The 19562-nt window shown below is 37.7% G+C and overlaps 5 protein-coding genes across 7 annotated transcripts in view; 3 read left to right on the top strand and 2 right to left on the bottom strand.

The window, feature by feature from the left end:
- The window catches only part of LOC144009695 (rab effector MyRIP-like), an 83543-nt gene extending 79071 nt beyond the window's left edge, over positions 1 to 4472 (top strand). For both annotated transcript variants that reach the window (XM_077509541.1, XM_077509540.1), the window contains exon 17: positions 1228 to 4472. In XM_077509541.1, the coding sequence (XP_077365667.1) occupies positions 1228 to 1271 (44 nt within the window). In that variant the 3' untranslated portion in view covers positions 1272 to 4472. The remainder of the gene's footprint in view (positions 1 to 1227) is intronic.
- Positions 4473 to 4543: 71 nt separating this feature from the next.
- On the bottom strand, positions 4544 to 6533 carry LOC144009701 (uncharacterized). The gene is made up of 3 exons (XM_077509547.1): positions 6404 to 6533; positions 5744 to 5925; positions 4544 to 4866 (listed from the first exon to the last, which is right to left on the bottom strand). The coding sequence occupies exons 2-3, from the start codon at positions 5901 to 5903 to the stop codon at positions 4661 to 4663; spliced, it is 366 nt and encodes a 121-aa protein (XP_077365673.1). The 5' UTR covers positions 5904 to 5925; positions 6404 to 6533; the 3' UTR covers positions 4544 to 4660.
- Positions 5902 to 11938, top strand: cmbl (carboxymethylenebutenolidase homolog (Pseudomonas)). The gene is given in 8 exon segments (XM_077509715.1): positions 5902 to 5980; positions 7166 to 7233; positions 8591 to 8723; positions 8805 to 8836; positions 8838 to 8879; positions 8881 to 8898; positions 8991 to 9132; positions 9135 to 11938. Coding segments are annotated over 8 exon segments (537 nt in total). The 3' UTR covers positions 9158 to 11938.
- On the bottom strand, positions 10511 to 14126 carry cct5 (chaperonin containing TCP1, subunit 5 (epsilon)). Its single transcript, XM_077509544.1, has 11 exons — positions 13873 to 14126; positions 13427 to 13487; positions 13153 to 13317; positions 12752 to 12950; positions 12469 to 12661; positions 12239 to 12388; positions 12047 to 12166; positions 11589 to 11774; positions 11360 to 11497; positions 11086 to 11266; positions 10511 to 10998 (listed from the first exon to the last, which is right to left on the bottom strand). Exons 1-11 carry the CDS (start codon positions 13975 to 13977, stop codon positions 10871 to 10873), a joined length of 1626 nt encoding a protein of 541 aa, XP_077365670.1. The 5' UTR covers positions 13978 to 14126; the 3' UTR covers positions 10511 to 10870.
- The window catches only part of mtrr (5-methyltetrahydrofolate-homocysteine methyltransferase reductase), a 26666-nt gene continuing 19894 nt past the window's right edge, over positions 12791 to 19562 (top strand). The window contains exons 1-9 of one of the 2 annotated variants that reach the window (XM_077509543.1): positions 12791 to 14412; positions 14764 to 14908; positions 15043 to 15196; positions 15294 to 15411; positions 15938 to 16343; positions 16573 to 16686; positions 16812 to 16968; positions 17128 to 17216; positions 18234 to 18414. In XM_077509543.1, coding sequence (XP_077365669.1) covers positions 14765 to 14908; positions 15043 to 15196; positions 15294 to 15411; positions 15938 to 16343; positions 16573 to 16686; positions 16812 to 16968; positions 17128 to 17216; positions 18234 to 18414 — 1363 coding nt within the window. In that variant the 5' untranslated portion in view covers positions 12791 to 14412; position 14764. Of the gene's footprint in view, positions 14657 to 14763; positions 14909 to 15042; positions 15197 to 15293; positions 15412 to 15937; positions 16344 to 16572; positions 16687 to 16811; positions 16969 to 17127; positions 17217 to 18233; positions 18415 to 19562 lie in introns of both variants that reach the window. The other variant, XM_077509542.1, reaches the window with a different exon arrangement.

Raw genomic sequence — 19562 nt, 5'->3', positions numbered from 1 at the left:
GCTTTTTTTTTTTTTTTTTTTAAATAACCAGCATCATCTCATATGCAGCTCTGATTCATGCTAGTTGCATGAAACGAGCAGTGACCAAGGCATCTTAGTCACATGGCTGATTTTAGATTAATTACCTCCGCCAAAGCAGGAAGACAAGATGTTATTTTGATTACCGTTTCAATGATTTGATTTGTTTACAGCAACGGCCCGGGGGCCATTTGCGGCCCACCGTCCATTTTTCAGTGGCCCGCCACATATGCTAAAAAAAAAAAAATGGCATTTGACTCAGTTCAAATAAAATAAACAAAACAAAAATGTCTGGAGATGGTCAAAGTAAGAAGGGAGGGTATCGAAAAACTGCTGCCATTAAAGGTTATTTTAGTTCACTAAAACAAAACAAAAAACAAAAAAAACAGAAACTTAAAAAAAACAAAAAAAATAACAATATTGTTACCAAAATAAAATAAAAACGAAAAACCTTTTTTTTTTTTTAAATTATGTTTACAAAACTAACTATAATTATAGCAAACGTCCTTCGTTTTAGTCTTTGCTAATTAATTTAATGCATGAGCCTTTGGGGATGATTTGAAATGTGATTTATTTTGATATAAACCGGAATAATGACGTTTGAAAGTATGTCACACAGAAGTGACATCATCTTGCAGCAGCCAATAGAAAAGCACCAAAAGATGATGACGCTCCCATGCTGTTTTTTTGTTTTTTTTAAATATCGCGCACAAGTAATACACATTTAAGAAATAATAATAATAATACTAATGCTGACACTAACAAACTAAACTAAAACTAAGCATTTTTTAAAGAACTAAACTAATAAAAAATAACAGAACCACCCTGAAAACTAATAAAAACTAACTAAAATGAAAAATTCCAACAAAACTATAATAACCGTTACTGCCATATTACAAATAAATTGGTTTATATACTGTAGCATTTTTCTAAATATGCAAAAGAACAAATAAATTATTTGTACAGTTTTTAGGACTAAACACAATTTCTCTTTTTATGTGGCCCTTGCGTCCTTCTGATTTTCTGTATGTGGCCCTCAAATGGAAAAGTTTGGACACCCCTGGTTTAAAGTTATCCCCAGAATACAAATGGTCCCGGATGAAAATATTAAAACAAACAAAAAGCTCATTCATGAACACATTCCTTGATTTTTATCTGTAAATTCTGATGTTTTTTTTGTTTGTTTTTTTCTGCATTGTCACATTTCAGATAAGATGGAGCCAGAGCAGTCGGTGGAAATCTTTCGACCGTAGCGTCGTCGATGAGGAGCAGCAGCAGCAGCAGCAGCAGCAGCACAAGTCCCTCAGGGCCACGCACCAGAGCCCCGTGGACAAGGGCCCCCCACCCCACAATCATCCAGTGCCTTGCCAGAGCCTCCACCTGCCCTGTTGCGGCCCACGAAGCACTCGGCCCCTTTCACGCCATTGACAGGATTGCATACGGTAAAGATGAGTGGACAGTCTCTGCCTTAAAACTGCTACAAACAAAAAAAAATTCTGTGGTCAAATATACATCTTTCATTTCTACCGTGATTAAAATGGACAATGAAGTCAGAAATATGAGCCATTTATCCACCAGGGTTCCAACTGTTAAGCCCCCCTTTTGAGATTTCATCAATGATTGTAATTCCCATTCAGGATTGTTATTTTAAGCTCAGATCAGGCTGCTGGGAAGTTGGAAATCTCCAACTTGGAGCTGATATAAATATTTACAATTAACTCATTCCCTGCCAATGACGACTATAGACGTCAAAAATCCAAGCAAACAGCCAGTGCAAATTTTGACAAGAAATTTGAATTTAGTTTTAGTTATTCATTGTTTTCATTCATAGTTATTAATCATTGTTGTTCTGAATAACAACGATGACAACAATTTCATTGCGAAGTGCTACCATCGTGCGTACGGATTCCTGTTAGCCTACAACACGGGCGTTGACGTTCTTGTGATCGGTCTTGGTCTTACTGAGACCACATACTGGGTCTCGCCCTCCAAAAGCCAATTTTAGTCGACTAAAATTGCTCTTTATTTTTGTTGACTAAAATTGGATTAAAACTAAAATACAATCAGGTGACTGAGTTATGACTAAGGCGTTAATTAAATTTAGTCAGAAGACTATAACTAAAACTAAATTATTTTTTTAATTAACTAAAACTAAATTATTATTATTTTTTTTTTTTTTCAAAATTAACACTGCCTGTTTGCTTGGATTTTGACGTAGATAGTTGTCATTGGCAGTGAATGAGTTAATTATAATTCATCTTTTATAGCAGTGGTTTCCAAACTACAGCCCGGGGGGCCATTCGTGGCCTGCTGTCCTTTTTTTTTTCTCGCGACCCTCAGCATATGTAAATAAAAGAAAAGATTTTTGACACGGCCTGCAAATGTCTGCTTTTGGAAAAAGTGGTTGTTGCAACTACTGTAAATCATAAATTTGACTTTTACAGCTTTTCTCTATGAAAGAAAATTGCAAATAAAAGATCTCTTTTCTTAATTTTGATGAATTAAGATACAGTATTTTCTGGTTCAAACTATTATTTCCTCCACTTTTTTGCTGTCTGTCAAAGTCTAATTTGTGATCACATCGCACTTTAATGATTGACACTGCTTTCAAAAAAAATTGTCATCCTATTACTCTTGCTTTGGTTCTGAAGAGAGATCTGTTATGGACAGTGGTGGCTCTATTCTAGTGGTTGCAGGGCTTATTGGCCACCCCAAAATCACGAAATACCGAACCGTCATTTTCAACAGGTGTTAAAAAGAACTAAAAAAAAAAAACAACAACAATAACAAATGGCCTTCCTAAAATAAAACAATACAAAAAAAAATGTTTGGACACCCTTGCCGAGCGCTGTCACAAATAGAAAAAAGTGATGTGATTAACCGCCTCCTATCAGACTCAAAGCACTCATTGGCCTGTCCAAATGAAGCTCCTCCCCTTAACTTAAACACTATTTAGTGGGACTAAGACGCCACTAGATGGCAGCAAAGTAATGCAGATATGTGAGTATTCAAGTGAATAGCACAGGCTAGGTTAGCAAAAACGCCTGCGATTAAGTGAGAGTCGTGGTTCACAAATATGGGGAGGGGCAAAAATGTCTGACTTCTTTGTGTCAACAGGGGTCTGACGTCAACATTCTTTTCCTACCATGTAACAACAACAAAAAAAATGTTCTTGTAGAACTTTAGATGGGATTTCTAGCCAGTCGCTGGCTAGCTTAGCATGAAGCTAACAAATTACAATAATGACACCTGCGACGATTAGCTTATGATTGACCCATCATGTTGTTTTATATGTATTTTTATATTCAGACATATTTTCTAATTGTTTCCACTTTGTGCCGTGAGCTCTTCAGCATCATGTCACCTTTTCTCATCTAACGTTCCTACTCGAATGGAAATGGTCAAAATGATCAAGATGAATGAAATGCTAGCGGTTAATCAGAAGTAATTAAACCGCGATCGTCTGACATTCATCTTTAGCGTGAAAGTGAAACACGAGCCACCCATTCGCTGCAGTATTCTCTTCTCCTGCTCTCACTTTCCAACTTAGTGGCCTTTTGTTTGCGCGACGGATATTTTCCCGTCACACGGATTTTAATGGGCTGGTTTTGTCAGTGTCATGAAACCACCATTTTTTTGTTACAAGCAATTTATTTTTGTACTCACAGAACTTTTTTTTTTTTTTTTTATGCACATGATCGCAAATGACAAAGCTTTATTTTATCCTCAGTGAGACATTACGCCAAGTGCTTTCTGTCAACGTCTGCATTCAAAACTAGATTATCATCTTATTAAATGTGAGAATACTGCTTTATTTTCCCCCCCCCCCCCCCCCTCATAATAGTCATTAGCAAACCACAGGCGTGCAGTGTTGATTTCCTGACTGGCAGGTAAAAAAAAACAATAGCGATACTTCCTTGCAATCTTTTCCACATTTTGTTTATTTGCACATGCTGTTATCTTTTGTCATTCTTGGAAGTGTTGATACAGTATATAAAAAGCATGTTTGTGATGTACAATGTCATGATAAGCACAGCTGCAAGGGTCCAATTATCAACGTCCTGTATTTTTTGTAAAAAGAAATGTCAGAATTTAAAATACGGTATGCATATGTATGGAAAAAATAGATATGATATCAAATGTGTATCTTGCCCAATCATAGTTCAATGTAGTATGACGCAGGAAAACCGCATCCAAGGTTAATAACGAAGTTAATAATGAAATCACTTCCTGTTTCACCGCAGTGTGTCTGACGAGGTTGAAGTTTACCGTGCACAGTGCCACATTCACTTTATGTGCTGTTGTTTGTTGCCGTCCATTTGCCATGTTGGGGAAAATATTACCATGCAAAAAAAACAAAAAAACGTATATATAAATAATACACCTATATGTGCCACTGTGCACTTGGAGAAAGATGTATTATGAATGAAAATAAATTTGCAAGTTGAAACACGCTTTTGGATAAGTTCATATTTATTCATCAATATAAACGGCATTTCCGTATGTACACAACACATTTTGGCGGGTTGATTTTATTTTTTATTTTTTTTAACAACAATCACCATAGAGAACCACACAGAATGAGTGTTGTATAAAGCAAAGCCTCAGTTTGTCGGTTGATGCAAGGGAGAGATGCACGTTGTCATGGTAACCAGTCCCCGTCCTCGCCATGCAGCACCTTGCCAAGGTCCTCCTTGTTCCGCAGGCTGTCGAAGAGCAGCTCCAGCAACCTGACGACGGGCTCCATGCGCACGTCACCCGTCGCCTCCGCGCGGCTTTGTCGCTTGCCGAAACGCCCGATGGGTCTCACGCCGCGGCCCACGTACCAGAAGGGGTCAATCTCGGGACCTGGATGACAAAATCTCCGTTACTAAGATCATATGTTGAAGAGCGGAGTTTCACGGGGGGGTTCTTTCATATACTCAACTCAACTCAACTTTATTTATAAAGCGCTTTAAGAACAGGCGTTGTTGTATACAAAGTGCTGTACATAAACATCAGTATATATAAAATACACTCACTGTCAAAGTATATTGGGTAAAAAGTAATAAATAAATAAATAAATAAATACATACATACATACATACATATATAAATAAATAATAAAATTAAATATATAAAAAAATATATTAAAATTAATTAAATTCTAAATGTAATAAATAAAAACTAATAATGAATGCACATTTTACTTTGTTTCAGTCATAATCCTTATTAAACTACGTTATATTATTAAAGCTTATTAAAAATAAAGTTTAAAATGAAATATATAAAAATATAATTAATTATTTTCTAAAATTTAATAAATAAAAACTTAAAATGAATAAATATTGAATACGTTCTATTACTAAAACTATTAACATAAAAAAAAATTAAATAAACAAAAATAAAATGAAATATATAAAAATATAAAATTAATTTCTAAATGTAATAAAAATGTAAAATAAATATTGACTACATTATATTGACTATTTTTAAAATAACAAATAAATGTAAAATAAATTAAAAAAAATGAAAAATATAAAAATAACGAATTTTCTAATTTTAATAACTAAAAAAATAAAATGAATAAATACTGACTAAATATGAAATTGAATAAATATTGTTTCATTGAATTATAAACTACTTCATATATCATTAAAATATGTAAATCCTTCCTTTTCAATTTAGAAAACGCTATTAAACAAATACATCCTATATAAACCCATGAAATTCAACTTGCACTTACTTCTGTTGTCCACATTGTGCACAATGTGGAAGTCGTGCTCCACTGTGGTGCTGTGCGCGCTGCAGGAGGAGAACAGGAGGAGCAGGATGAGGAGGCAAAGAGCCACGGATGCAGGCAACCCGCTCCTCACCTGGATGCTGCTCACGCTCCCGGGCAACATGCTGAGGAGTCAGTCAAAGGCACTGCAGGAAAAGGGCTGGTCAGTCACCTTGTACACAACTCCCATGCAACAAACAGGTGGGGGGAAGGTCTGCTGATTTAATCATGCACTTGTCACCACATCATTTAAAATGTAATGTCAAATTTTCCATAATGACACATTTTGAACGGATCCAAAATTAGTTATCAAATTGATATGGTAATTACAATAGAGAGGTGTTGTTGTTTTTTATCTGGATTTACAATAATACACAATGAGTCTTTTTTTTTTTTTTTTTTTTTTTTTTTTTTTTTTCTGGTCAAGATTTCATGTTAACATCCATTCAATATCTATCCATCGTTAAAAATAAGTGTAAGTGAATGAAATTCAGTATTTAAAAAAAAAAAATCCAGGTTGTGGGAATAAAACAGTAAATGAAATGAAATTCTCTCTACAAATCAATATTTCAAAAAAATTGTTTTAAAAATGATTTAAAAGTGCAATAAGAACAAAAAGCTTACCCTAAACTTTGGTAAGAGGCTGAGGTCACCTGGCGAGGTCTGTCGTTGTTTGAGCGAAGCAGGTGTGCTACATCTTATATATCTGTTGCTTCTCATGTGCCTGTGGGGTGATGAATAAACACGCACACGCACGCAGAGGACACGTCCCCCCCAACCCCCTCCGCCACCTCCTCCTCCACCTCCCCATGCCCTTACCTTCCCACTCCCTGGAAGCCCTTTGCAAATGGACATGTCCTTTTTTTGAGCCGTCCTCCCGTCTGTCACGCAGCAGAGGCGTCCATCAGCAAGTTGATGACGTGAAGACAACTTTAAACTAAGTCAACATGGGGGGAAACCCAGCGCCCTCAAGTACATCTCTGTCAGGCTGTGATCCACAACTGTGGTGGGCGTCTTTTTTTTTTTTTTTTTTTTTTTTCTTTTTCCATGGACCTGTCATCAATCTTTTTGATTGCTAGCAGGAGTCAGGACACAATCGGTGTTTTCTGATCGGAGTGTGAACGGAAAGTGTTGATAATTTTTTATTTTTTTATTTTTTTAAACCAAAACAACTTTTTCCATGTGTGTCATCGGGCATGTTGAAAAAAAAAAAAATTTAAAAATACTGCTACTACATATATGTGTAACTATTTCTTACCTTAGAAATCATTAGCATTTCTTAGCATACGGAGACTAAATACTACTCTTATCTCTTGTACCATAATGCATTGCTTCATGTCTTGTTTGTTCACTGTGTCATCAGCACTTCATTGAATGTCTTCACCTGAACGGGACCACACACGATACCTGGGAAAGTCACAACATATGGACCACATCGCGATGACTGCTGCCACGTGAGATTTTTTTTTTTTTTTTTTACATCACAAGTCCTTTTTCTTCTTTTGTAAAAATTGTGAATTGGAATGTCACGACTTGCCTGGTCGCATCCTCCCATTGTGCTGCTTCAAGCCATTGAGAAATGTGCTATTGATTGAGAAAGTCCAGCTTGGGCGAGTGATTCACAGCCAAACCTGCGTTCACTAACTCATTCCTTCTACCTGCTACAGTATATTTTGTTAATTGCCTCATAAATTGTAGCAGAAACATGGCGGGGGCTTGGCCTTCCTTGTTTGGATCACCCTCTTACCTGAAAAAAAAAAAAATAATAATAAAATAGTCGGCTATAAGTGGTTAATAGTGACTAAGCATTCACTAAGCATAACAAATGAAAATATTTGTATTCACACAGTGTTCTTAATGGGTGTAGTGGCTTATGGATAACCTCACTCAGTGAGATAAAAAAAAAAAAAAAAAGTTGGTTCAAATCCTATGACTCATGCAATCTGAAAAACGTATTGTATTGTATTGTATTGTATTTAAAATTAACTGCATAAACGGTGTTTAATACACAATAAAATCAAGGGAAATATTTCACCAGCAGTAGATAGAATAGCAACATATGACGTTTCCTTTTTTTGTTTTTTTTTGTCAAACTTTGCTGCCCCCTTGTGGTGAGTATCGGGTAAACAATTACCTTAACATAATTCATCCTTTCACTGTAGAACGGCTCAATTTCAAATGAGGCGGGCCGCTGGAGATATAGTCTGGGTGTGTCTGTCAAGTATTCATATTAAAATACTAATAATACTAATAATACTAATAATAATAATAATAACATATCTTCTCTAAATCAATCTTCTCAATCTTTATTAATAACAGTTCAGGACATGAACATTTTCTCAATACGTGACCGAGACACATCTCCATGGTACTCAGCATATAGTGCATTCAACGCCATTATGTAAAAGAAGACCATTGTGGAAAAGGACATTATGAAATAAAAACTGACTTTGTAAAACAACGTTTTCTTATCTTATAAAACCTTGAAAATAAATTAAATGTCATTATTTTTAAATAGTATGACGTTGTTAAAATAATCATTATGAAATATTTAACCCCAAAAAAATATTTGTTTACATATTAAAGAATAGCATAACACTTTTCGTAATAATACTAACACCTCATTTTAAAATGTAATGTCCATTTTACATATTGTCTGTTCTTTATCAAAAGGACAGTTATTTCAAAAATGCCTTTTTATTTATTGAATTTTGACACTTTTGGGCTTCCATAGTCAGGACTCAGGAAGGAGAGTCGTTCTACTTTAACTCTGATTTTAGGTTGTATTAAAGTCTTGTTGTTGCCTTAAAGAGAGGTGAACCCACTGTGAAGGAGCAATGCGGCATCAAACGCTTTGGAGTGGCAGGCTTCTGTTGGGGAGGGATTGCCACACATTATCTGGCCCTGCACAACCCGGAAGTTAAAGCTGGAGTATCATTTTATGGTATGGCACGTGAAGTGTGACACGACTAATTCTGTGCTGAGGTTAAATGTGATTAATGTAGCTAATATCATATACCGGTAGGTATCATACGAGAAGGAGAAGACAGGTATGAGCTTGAAGAGCCCGACCCTTTTTATCTTTGGGGAGAAGGACAATATTAATACCATTGGATCAAGTCAGAATTAATTTTCACAAGGATAACAAAAGCATCCATCTCGTATTATCTTGAATATTGCAATACAATCACTGGCAACTTGTGCTCCTCAGGTGAGAGGTCTTGAAGCAAAACTGAAGGAGAAATGCACTATGGATTACCAGGTGAAGATCTTTCCCGGGCAGAATCACGGGTTCGCCCACCGAAAGAGAGAGGACATCAGCCCGGCAGATGAGCCGAGAATTCAGGAGGCCAGAGCTGGCTGAACAAGTACGTTTAAATAACGGCTAAGTGGAACGTCAAGTGTGAGTGGGAGGAGCTTTGGTGTCTTCACATGATCACTCGATCAGATTTTTTTCCAGTGTGATTAAAAAATAATAATAATAAATCAAATATAAGGGGTTGACAAAGCAGTGACTAACTTGAAAATAGATACCACTCTATTTAAAAAAATACAATTATATATATATATATATATATATATATATATATATATGCTAATTTTGTCAGTAAAAATAGACCGATATATACAATGTATACATTTTTATTAACGGTTTATTAGTAGTTAAGGGGGCCGATATTTTCACTCAAAGGGAAAATATTGGTGTCAAAAAATATTTGCAAAATGTTTTTATTTTTAAAAATATATTTTCAAGAGATATATTTGTTTTGAAATTCTAGTAAAACATTCAAGGACCTTCCAGGGTCATTAGCATGTTTAAAAAAATAATTTTACCCTAAAATTTGAGACAGTGCAATTAAAATTATTTATTTTTAAAATAATTACTGTAGAGTATCTTTCATTGTCAAACTTCAGCCTATTTATCAGTAATACTGAAAATTAGTGGGATGAATATTTACTTTGGAAGTCAATTTATAGTAGGGGTGTGAATTGCCTAGTACCTGACGATTCGATTCGTATCACGATTCACAGGTCACGATTCGATTCGATACCGATTAATCCCGATACGAATGGTCACGATTCGATACCGATTAATCCCGATACGAATTTATAAGTCGATTGTTGCGATTTTTTTTCATTCATATTTAGAAAATACTAATCAGTAAGCTTGTAGAGTGTAAGATTTATATGAAAATGTATTATTTATTAATCTGAAATTTCAGTCTTATAGAGGTTGTAATCTGTTTCATGTTTGAACAGCATTAAAATAAAAATATTAAGGCTTAATGTGCCGTTCATATAACATTCTTCCATGCTCAAGGTGTGAATCCTAAAAAAAAAAAAAAAAAATCGATTCTGCCGATTATTGAATCGATTCGAGAATTGCGCGATGTAGTATCGCGATATATCGCCGAATCGATTTTTTTTAACACCCCTAATTTATAGTGTACCACCATTTCTTAAAATTGCACACCCAAAATTTCATTTAGGAGATACTGTGCTCTTAAAAAGGTCTCCAAAATATCTGAAATGCATTTTTTTTTTTTAACTTAGTGGTGCAAAGAGTTCCAAGGGTCAGTGCCATCTCGTATAAAGTTAACTGTAAATTTAAATAAAGAACTGCCTAAAGTTAAGTTTTTAATTGATTAATTATCAACCGTATGTTCCTTCAAAAATGCAGATGTTGATATTCATCAAGATGCTGAACATTGGGGCTGATTGATCGATCCGTAATTGTCAGGATTTCTTTATTCTGCACAGTTCTGTCAAATTTTTGCAGTTTGAATGTGAACAATAGGCCGAAAAATCACAAAAAAAAAAAAAAAACTACATCTCCAAAATAACGTTGGTATATAGTATGAGTTATATACCAGTAGTTTCTGAGTATTCAACATAATGTATGCAATAAAACAATATTGAGACATTTCTATAGACCAACATTTTAATGGCCACTCGGTATTCAAATGATAAATAGCAGTAAGCAGTGCGGTTTGGATGCAGTGCTCGGGAAGTGCCTCCAATCTCGAACCACTCAGACAGGCTGCAACATTCTAGAGCACAATCGAGTTTTCAGGTGTCCTGGGGGCACCTTCAGTCTTCGCACTCTCCTGGGCTTCGGATATCGTCGATCTTGAGGATCATCTTGACGACTTGAGTGGCCAGCAAGATCTGCTGCTTTTTGCCGATGAGGGTCTCGATCACATGCTGCTGCTTCATGTCTGCATTGAAGAAGAAAGACGTCAAGTAACAGCAGTATGAAGAGCAGGTATGCTTGAATGAAGGCACAGTTCCATGTGGTTGCTCACCGTTGGTGTTGTTGTGCAGACAGTCGATGCCCAGGCACGGGTTGTTGTCCCTGACCTGTCTGGCTCTGACCTCTGTCATTGTCTGGATGGGGTTTAGTCCGCTGTTCTCAGCTAACGCCATTGGAATGACCTCCAAAGCGTCCGCAAATGACCTCATCGCGTACTGCTCCAATGATGGGCACTTGAAGTCAGGAAAGGAAAAAAATTATGATTGAGCAACATAAAAATAAATGTTTTTGCTGCATTATTTCTTGTGGAAAAGATGACAAGTTACCTTGTCAGCAGCCTGATTGACAGCCAGAGCACAAGATATCTCTGAAGCTCCTCCTCCATAGACAACACGGTTGTCTTTGACCAAGTTACGAATAACACAGAGAGCATCGTGGAGCGCACGCTTGGCCTCATCAATAATCTTAAAACAAACAAACAAAAAAAACAGATGGAGATGATTAACATGCCACATTCAACTTAGAAGTCCTCACCCTTAATTCTACACAATTTACCATTTTGTTGCCTCCTCGGATGAAAATGGTCACAGCCCTGGTATTTTTGCAGTCCTGGATCACCAGCATGTGATCCTTTGTGGTGCCGAAGGAGATCTCCTTCACCAGGCCAGCAGTGCCCAGCTTCTCTGGAGTCAGCTCGCAGAACCTCGGCACGATGCGCCCCCCAGTGGCGATGGCGATCAACTACACAATGGAAAACGAAGAAACGGTCAATAATCCCACAAGCTTCCCTGCTTTTGCCTTTGATGTGCTAGTTTGCTGCAAATTGAGTGTGGAAATATTGTGAGAATCTTTTTAAGGATGCACATATACCGTTAGTACGACTTGACCTGATAAACATTCCCTTTATAACCTCACAACATGGACTTAATGTGAAATTTCTGTTCAACTGCATCACACAGTGACCAATGTGAACATGTGAACAAAATAATTCAAACGAGAACCGTGTCTCTAACCTCAATCTCAGGTCCTCCGACCCAGCGGACAGCCGGTAACTTGCTCTGCAGCAGAAGATGGTTGGCTTCGTCGTCAAAGCCCCACTGGCAGATGGCCAAGTTGGCGCCGTTGTCCTTGACCTACAACAACAATGAGGATTTGGGCTTCAACCATATGAATATCAACAAGAGCTGTCTTTTTGGGCAACTAACCTGTTGGATCATCTCCTCGAATTTCTCCTTTTCATATTTCTGGAGAGCTTTGTAGTCCTCAACAGAGGTAATATCCAACTTATGCTTGGTCTTGGGCTTAGGGGGCTCAAATGGGCAGGTAAGGATTGCAATTTTAACATCTTTCAGGACCTGAATAGCGATAAAGTGAAGTCGGAATTAGCGTCACGGTCACACTGCCAGTGAAATTCCAAATCCTGTGACATTTGTACCTTTGGCATTTGAGGGTGACTGAACTCTTTGTCGACAATGACACCCTTGATGAGCTGCGTGTCCTCCAACTTGCCTCCCACCTTACCCTCCATCTTGATAAGCTCAAAGTCAACGTCTTTCCTCCCCATGTCAGCCACGGTGAGAATGGCATTCACTGCAATCTCTGCCATCTGCCTGTGGCACCGGTTGATACTGAAATACGAAGAGAAAAAAAAGCTTAGCCTAGCAACCTAAAAATGATTCTTTCAGAAAGCATTAACATAACTGGTGAAGAAGACTCACACTTTCGACCCCAGTGTTGTCATGGCGGTCTGAATGAGGGGTTCCGTGTTGCTGGGATCGCAGGGGAAGGTTTCTGCGATTTTGTCGAGCTGCTCGATTGCAATCCGTGCGGCCTGGTCGTAACCGTCAGAAACCCTGATGGGGTGGATTCCGCGGTCCAGGAGCTGCTCAGCTTGCTCAAGCAGAGCCCCAGCCAGTACTGGCAAGACAAGGAATTAATGTATAGCAGACTTTTATAAAGGCAAAACGATAGACAACTGACTTGTATCACACTGGGGAGCACAATCTGGTTGGGAATCACTGTTATATTCAATTCAATTAAACATAACTAAGTTGGTGTGGCCAGATGGTCAACCCAGTTTCCAGCTACAGTAAAAGAATCTCATTTTGGGTTTACATACCAACAACGCCAGTGGTCCCATCACCAATCTCATCATCTTGGGACTTGGACAGTTCCACCATAAGTTTTGCAATCTGATGGTCCACATCCATCATGCTGAGAATAGTGGCTCCATCATTGGTGACAGTCACTTCTCCATCTTTGTCAACCATCATCTTGTCCAGTCCTAGTCACGAGAATCATTTATTGCATTTTATAAGGGGATTCTAATAAATTGTGTCCCCAAAATAGGTTTTATTTTAAAAATGACTGTCAGCATTTAGTTTATAACCCACCATTAGGTCCTAATGATGTCTTCAGCGTGGACGCAACAGCCTTGGCTGCCATAATATGAGACTGCAAAAACGCAACGAGCAGGTTAACTGAAGCCAGTGTGCTTGGTAAAATTCATTAATAGCAATGGTGGATGCAACTGAAATCATTCGACTCTATAAAGACACGGGCCACAGCCTAAGCAACACCCGCCAATAGGACGCCTTGGAGCACATGGGCCTCATGTTAGCATGGTGGCTAGCAAACGGCACAGCCAGTCTTTTATAAATGCGATCACGCTTCCACCACCGCATTAATCTTACGTGGGCTGGTTAAAGAGTTAACATTCGGATCATTTCACCAATAGCTACAGAATGTCAAGTTGATCTGATGAACATGACACTGCAAGTAAATCGGCGATATGCTAGCAAACGTGCCAGACCAAGCCCCGCTAGCTAGCCCTTTGTACCTTCAGTGCGTCAATGCCCGTTAGCCTCGTCTTCCTATCCTGGTCTTTAATGATGATAAATGGCCTTCCATATTCATCGAAGGCAAGCGTGCCCAACGTTGACATGTTGACGGGAGAATTGGGGAACCAAGTTAACTTGTCGCAGGTAAAATAACGAGTTTGAGAGGTGAGATTCTGGAGTGCTGGGGAGTTTCAAGCCGCACGGATCTGCCGGCGACTTCTGGAAGACTCCACGGGCGAGAAGGGCGGGACCATGTAGAAATATTTAACTTTTACAAATGTACTGAATTTCGCACTGGCAGACGACACAAATATGTAAATGCTAAAATTAGATATTTCAAAGTATTAACAGTCTTTTAAATTATCTCTAAAAAAACAAAGTTAATAGAACATTAGTTGTGTTTGGTTGTGGGCTCTTCCGATCACGTTGTATCTCGCGATGTTCCATCATCTCGCGTGAACTGCACCGCAAGAAGAAGATTCTCGCGTGAATTAAACAAGTGGGCTTGGTTGGACAATTTTCCTTGCCTTTTTGGAAAGGTAGACTATTTGTTTTAAACATTAGCTTAATATGATTCTGTTACCATACTATTGAGTCTATTATATTTTAGCGATCGCTTAGTAATGCACGTTTTCCGTTTTGGACACCTAAAACTGTAGCCTTCGAGATTCCACGTGTGAAGCTGTCAAGTATGACGAAACAGCGAGTGTATGACAGTGTCTGAGTTTTTGTTTAGATTGTTGTGGAGTGCCCACTTTATTCGTCTGGTTTCATCTCTTGAAGGTAAACTTAGAGTAAAGCACTGTGATAAAGTTCTCCTTTACCAAGCTACGTTGCTCCGCTATATCATTTCATTACGATGCTTTTCTCAATGTTGTGTTTTCCTCTAGAATGCCCATTGAAGTCAAGCCTCGAATTGTGGTTCTCTATGGCTCTCAAAAAGGTCAAGCCCAGTCCATAGCAGAGGGGATAGCTGAAGAGGCTGAGGGGCATGGACTACTTGCTGAGCTCAGCTGCTTGGACCAGAAAGATAAGGTAGAGATGGCACATGGAAGTTGTTTTCTTAGCTCATGCTGCTTCCATGCCATATTGCATCGAATGCAGTGACTTACAGTGTGTTTGCTCTGCTTGATGGAAGAACTCGTGTCTGGTTCATTAATACGTTTCAGTACAATTTGGAGAAGGAGAAGTCCCCAGTGGTCTTTATTGTGTCAACTACTGGAGATGGGGAGCCACCAGACAATGCCCTGCAATTCGTCAAGCAGATCAAGAAGAAGGCCCACACCTCGGATCACTACAAACACCTTCACTATGCACTTTTAGGTAAACGAAGCTTGATCTGGAGTGTCTTTTGCGTAAATCATGAAATTGCTGAGTTCTCTGTTTTGATTTCTTATTTGCTCTGTCTGTCTCCTCCAAGCTTTAGGAGACACCAATTATGAAAACTTTTGCAACTGCGGCAAGACAATTGAACGCCGTCTACAGGAACTCGGAGCCCAAAAATTCTATGCAACAGGTTATGCAGATGACGGAACAGGGTAAGTCTGGCAAATAAATGCGAAAAACATCTAAGACTGGTTTTCATGAGTGGGACATTGATCATAAATGTTGTAATTATATGGTAGATTTATTTGCCTCTTTGGCCATTTGGTTACATTTTAAATACGGTACTTTTAGTACTCCGCCTGCCATTTTACCACATAACTTAATCAACATTTAAAGACTAACTCAAAAAAGTACTTCTACTAGAAAAGACCTTGTGAACTTTAAGTCATAAAACGTTATGGCTTCTAAGAGCAAAATAATTAATTTCTACAATACACAGTGCTGGTTTTCATAGTAGTCTTAGTATGTATGCCGTATTTGCACAGAATCTTAAAAAATATTTCATGTAATTTCCTCTTTTCCTACAAAAAATAAAACTCAATCTATTTAGCAAAAAAGATACATCTAAAGTTATCCGTGAAGGTTTAAAACAATTCTTTTTTAAAATCCAAAGTCATCTGGTACACCCCCAAACAAACACTTAATTATGCAGCTTTAATGTGCTTCTGTTTTCCCAAGGTTGGAGGTGGTTGTGGACCCTTGGCTTGAAGGACTGTGGAAAGCCGTCAAAGCAGCGTTAACGAAAATGGCTTCTGATCGGAGTTTTAAAGAGGATTCAGGGCAGACAATTTCAGATTCATCCATACCAGACGTCCAACTAAACCTGCTAAGTCTCACTAACCATCAGCCTCCTGATTTGGACCCCAAATTTGCATCTACGGGTTCACACGTGTCATCCCCGTTTGTTGAAGGTGTCATTTTAACCACACCACCAGCGGAGATACAAAACGCGGATCCTGGAATATCGAATGCACCTTCACTGTCACAATCAGTGCCTCCACTGTCTGACTTGTCTCTCAATGTTCCTAGTCTACCGCCACCTTTTCTAGATGTGTCTCTTCAGGAAGGCGACACTGTGGATGAGGTGAGGATTTCTATCTATCTATCTATCTATCTATCTATCTATCTAGCTATCTAGCTATCTATGCTAGCTATGCTAGCTATCTATCTAGCTATGATGGCTTGGTAGCTAGCTATGCAATTATACATTATTCATGCACTCTCTTCGAGATCTTGAAAGTGTTTATATGATAATAATGCCTGTCTATTTTGTGCATTTTTTCTTTTTTAAATTGAGCACCTGTTTCTTTCAGCTTTTTGGGCCATTGAACAGTGAAACCCTCAACGAGGTTCCTGTATCCCGTGCAGTTTGTTTAACAACAGGCGAGTCAGTGAAGACAGCCATCCTTATTGAGCTTGACGTCACTGTAAGATTTATAAAATCTGCTCTTTTTTTTTTTTTTTTTTGCATTCCTCTATGACTTCTTTATTCCATTCAAAATAAATACAGTTTAGTTTTTAAAAGGTTTCTTTTTTTTTTCCCCCTCTCAAGGCTTACCCAATGTTGACCTACCAACCTGGGGATTCATTTGATGTTTTCTGCCCAAATAGAGGCTCTGAAGTCAACCAACTGCTTCGAAGGTTGGGTCTTGAGGATCAGAAGAATCATCACGTGCAAGTTTCTTTACTTGAAAACACAAAGAAAAAAGGTCAATATACACTTGACACTTATATGTAGCATGAATTGTGTTGAAATGAGCAAGCAAGAACATAAAATGAGCAGGATTTCTTTTATGTTATTGGTAATCATGCAGCATTAATTTACTACCAGCTCTGATATATATATATTTTTTCCTGCTGGGTCACAGGTGCTCAGGTGCCCTCCTTTATCCCTCAGAACATTTCTTTGCTGTACCTGCTCACATGGTGTCTGGAGATTCGAAGTGTTCCGAAGAAGGTATGTACAAATATTAAACATTCATTTTGGTTTCAAAAGTTCTCAAGCTCAGGTATATACATATTGTGTTTTTCATTTTATGTTTAAATGTTAAGAACTTGACGTTGTTTGTGGTGTTCCCCAGAGCTCCGTGTTGCTTCCAAAGCTTTTCATTGTATATACAAATGACATATTTAATGTATGATAATCACTAAAACTTATTTGCAGATGATACAAACATTCTACAGCAGTAATTATAAAGAGCTAGTAACTGTAGTAATATGAACAGGGAACTAAAATCTGTCAAAAAGTGGATGGATATAGAGTAAATTCTTTCTTAATTTAAACCAAACAAAATGACATTTGGTAATCTTAGTATTAAGTCTGAATAGCAAATTTCTATTGAAGATGTTCAATAGAGTGGAAATGTAAATGGGGGGGAAAAAAATTACGAGTTAGAATTGTCGACAAGTTTGACACGGAAAGTATGTCAAGACATATTAAAAATAAAAATGGTTATAAAAAACAGAATCTTTTGCCAGAAAGATATTAAAAATACCCACTATTAACCTTGACTATAAATATAATTTATGCAGGGTTTCTGTGCAGACAATTTCTCTTAAATTTTATTGAATTCACACACCCCATTTGCACCATAAATCTGAAGGCAATAAATGTTTTATTTTACACCTCCATCCGTGTAAAGACGGGTCTTAAGGTGCTTTAATAAAGCTCCGTCATGCTTAGAATTTTTACTCGTAAAAAAATCAGGACAACCATTTAGTAGTGTTCAACCTCACTATAATATCAGACAAATGTCAAAATGCTTGTATTAACGTGAGATACCATAGCTTAATTTTGCTTCAGTTATCCCTATTTTTATAATTTGCATATAAACATTTAAGCACGAGATAGTGTCACTTTATTGTATTCTAACTTGTCACTCAATAGCTTTGTGTTACCCCGCATGAATTCAAATGGATTTCATGGCGATGCCAGTTTCTCCATGCCACTTTCAGCCGTGTTTCCTTCCGTTAGGCCTTCTTGCGAGCGCTTGCTGAGCATACAGCAGACAGCGGGCAGAGGAGGAGATTGCAGGAACTTTGCAGCAAACAAGGCAGTGCTGACTACAACCGGTTTGTGAGAGAGTCCAGCGTCAGTATTTTGGAGCTTCTCGATGCCTTCCCATCCTGCTCGCCTCCCTTCAGCATCTTTATAGGTCAGTTCAATTTCTTTGGTCTTCAGTCATTTTGCAAACAGGAGTTGTTTGCGTTGACGTGGTACCGTCACGTAGTCTTTCATAGTTGTATTTTTTGCTGTATAAATATTATGTAGGCTTAAAATAATCCTGTAATTAGTTGCTGAAAGTCAAGGATTTGCTATGAAAAACTGTTCAACTTATGGTTGATATTTTTTATTTTATTTTTTTTAATTTTTAGATCCATTCTAAACCTTCTTCTGCATTGGAAGGGTAACAGTAAGGGAACTTAACAAAGTACAGAACGACATCCATGTTGTACAATCTTGATTAGATCATGACCAAGTTTTTCTACCTCGGTAAATACTTGCCTCCTGCATTTGTATGTTCTATTTTTATTAAAAATACAGTTATGACCTTCCACAAAGCAAAACTAATTGACACTTTGCTAAATCTCTATAGTGGGGCGGGGGGGTTGTCCTGGCTCTGCATTTGTATCCACATATACAAAAAACATCCTTGGTCAATGCTCTATTCTTCCACAAAGTTTTGTTAAATGCATTTTTAAATAATCCTAACTAAACAACAAATATCAATGAAAATATAACCTTTTGGAGAAACAATGTTGGGTCTTTTTTAATTCCTTTTTTTCTTCTCAACATGCATGAGTCATTTTCAAGAAAATTGCAGTTTGAACAGTCTCACGTTTCCATGTGTAGGGTAATGCAATTTCCATCCAGAAAGGGGCGCTGTTGCCTCAATAAAGTAAGCGTTATTGAGGCTGTTTTTTTGTTTGTTTTTATTTTCTCGATAGAAACAGCTTTACACAGATAGCACACAACTGAGGTCTCCTCAGTACGGAAACATTCCTTTCTTTCCTTTCAGCAAGTTATTCATTTTTGTGATTTTTTTTTTCCTCCCCCCGCAATATTAGTATTATTTGATAAGTGCTGTCTTATGTTTATCACACCGTTGTTCATTAACCAGGTGATATTGTGTTCAGTAGACCAAATTTTAGCTGCCAGTGAAATGAGTTAGCGGCAGCTTTACATACAAGTTGTCCTCTAAAACATCTATACTGTATGTCACAGCTATTTTTGGCTTTCATGTTCGTCCTCTTGCTACAGTGCCCCCCCCCCCCCCCTCTGTAGCAGAGATCTGATGTAGAA

Source organism: Festucalex cinctus, chromosome 20 (assembly GCF_051991245.1).
Source record: "Festucalex cinctus isolate MCC-2025b chromosome 20, RoL_Fcin_1.0, whole genome shotgun sequence".
Classification (NCBI taxonomy): Eukaryota; Metazoa; Chordata; class Actinopteri; order Syngnathiformes; family Syngnathidae; genus Festucalex; species Festucalex cinctus.
This window is presented reverse-complemented; position numbering and strand designations above follow the sequence as displayed.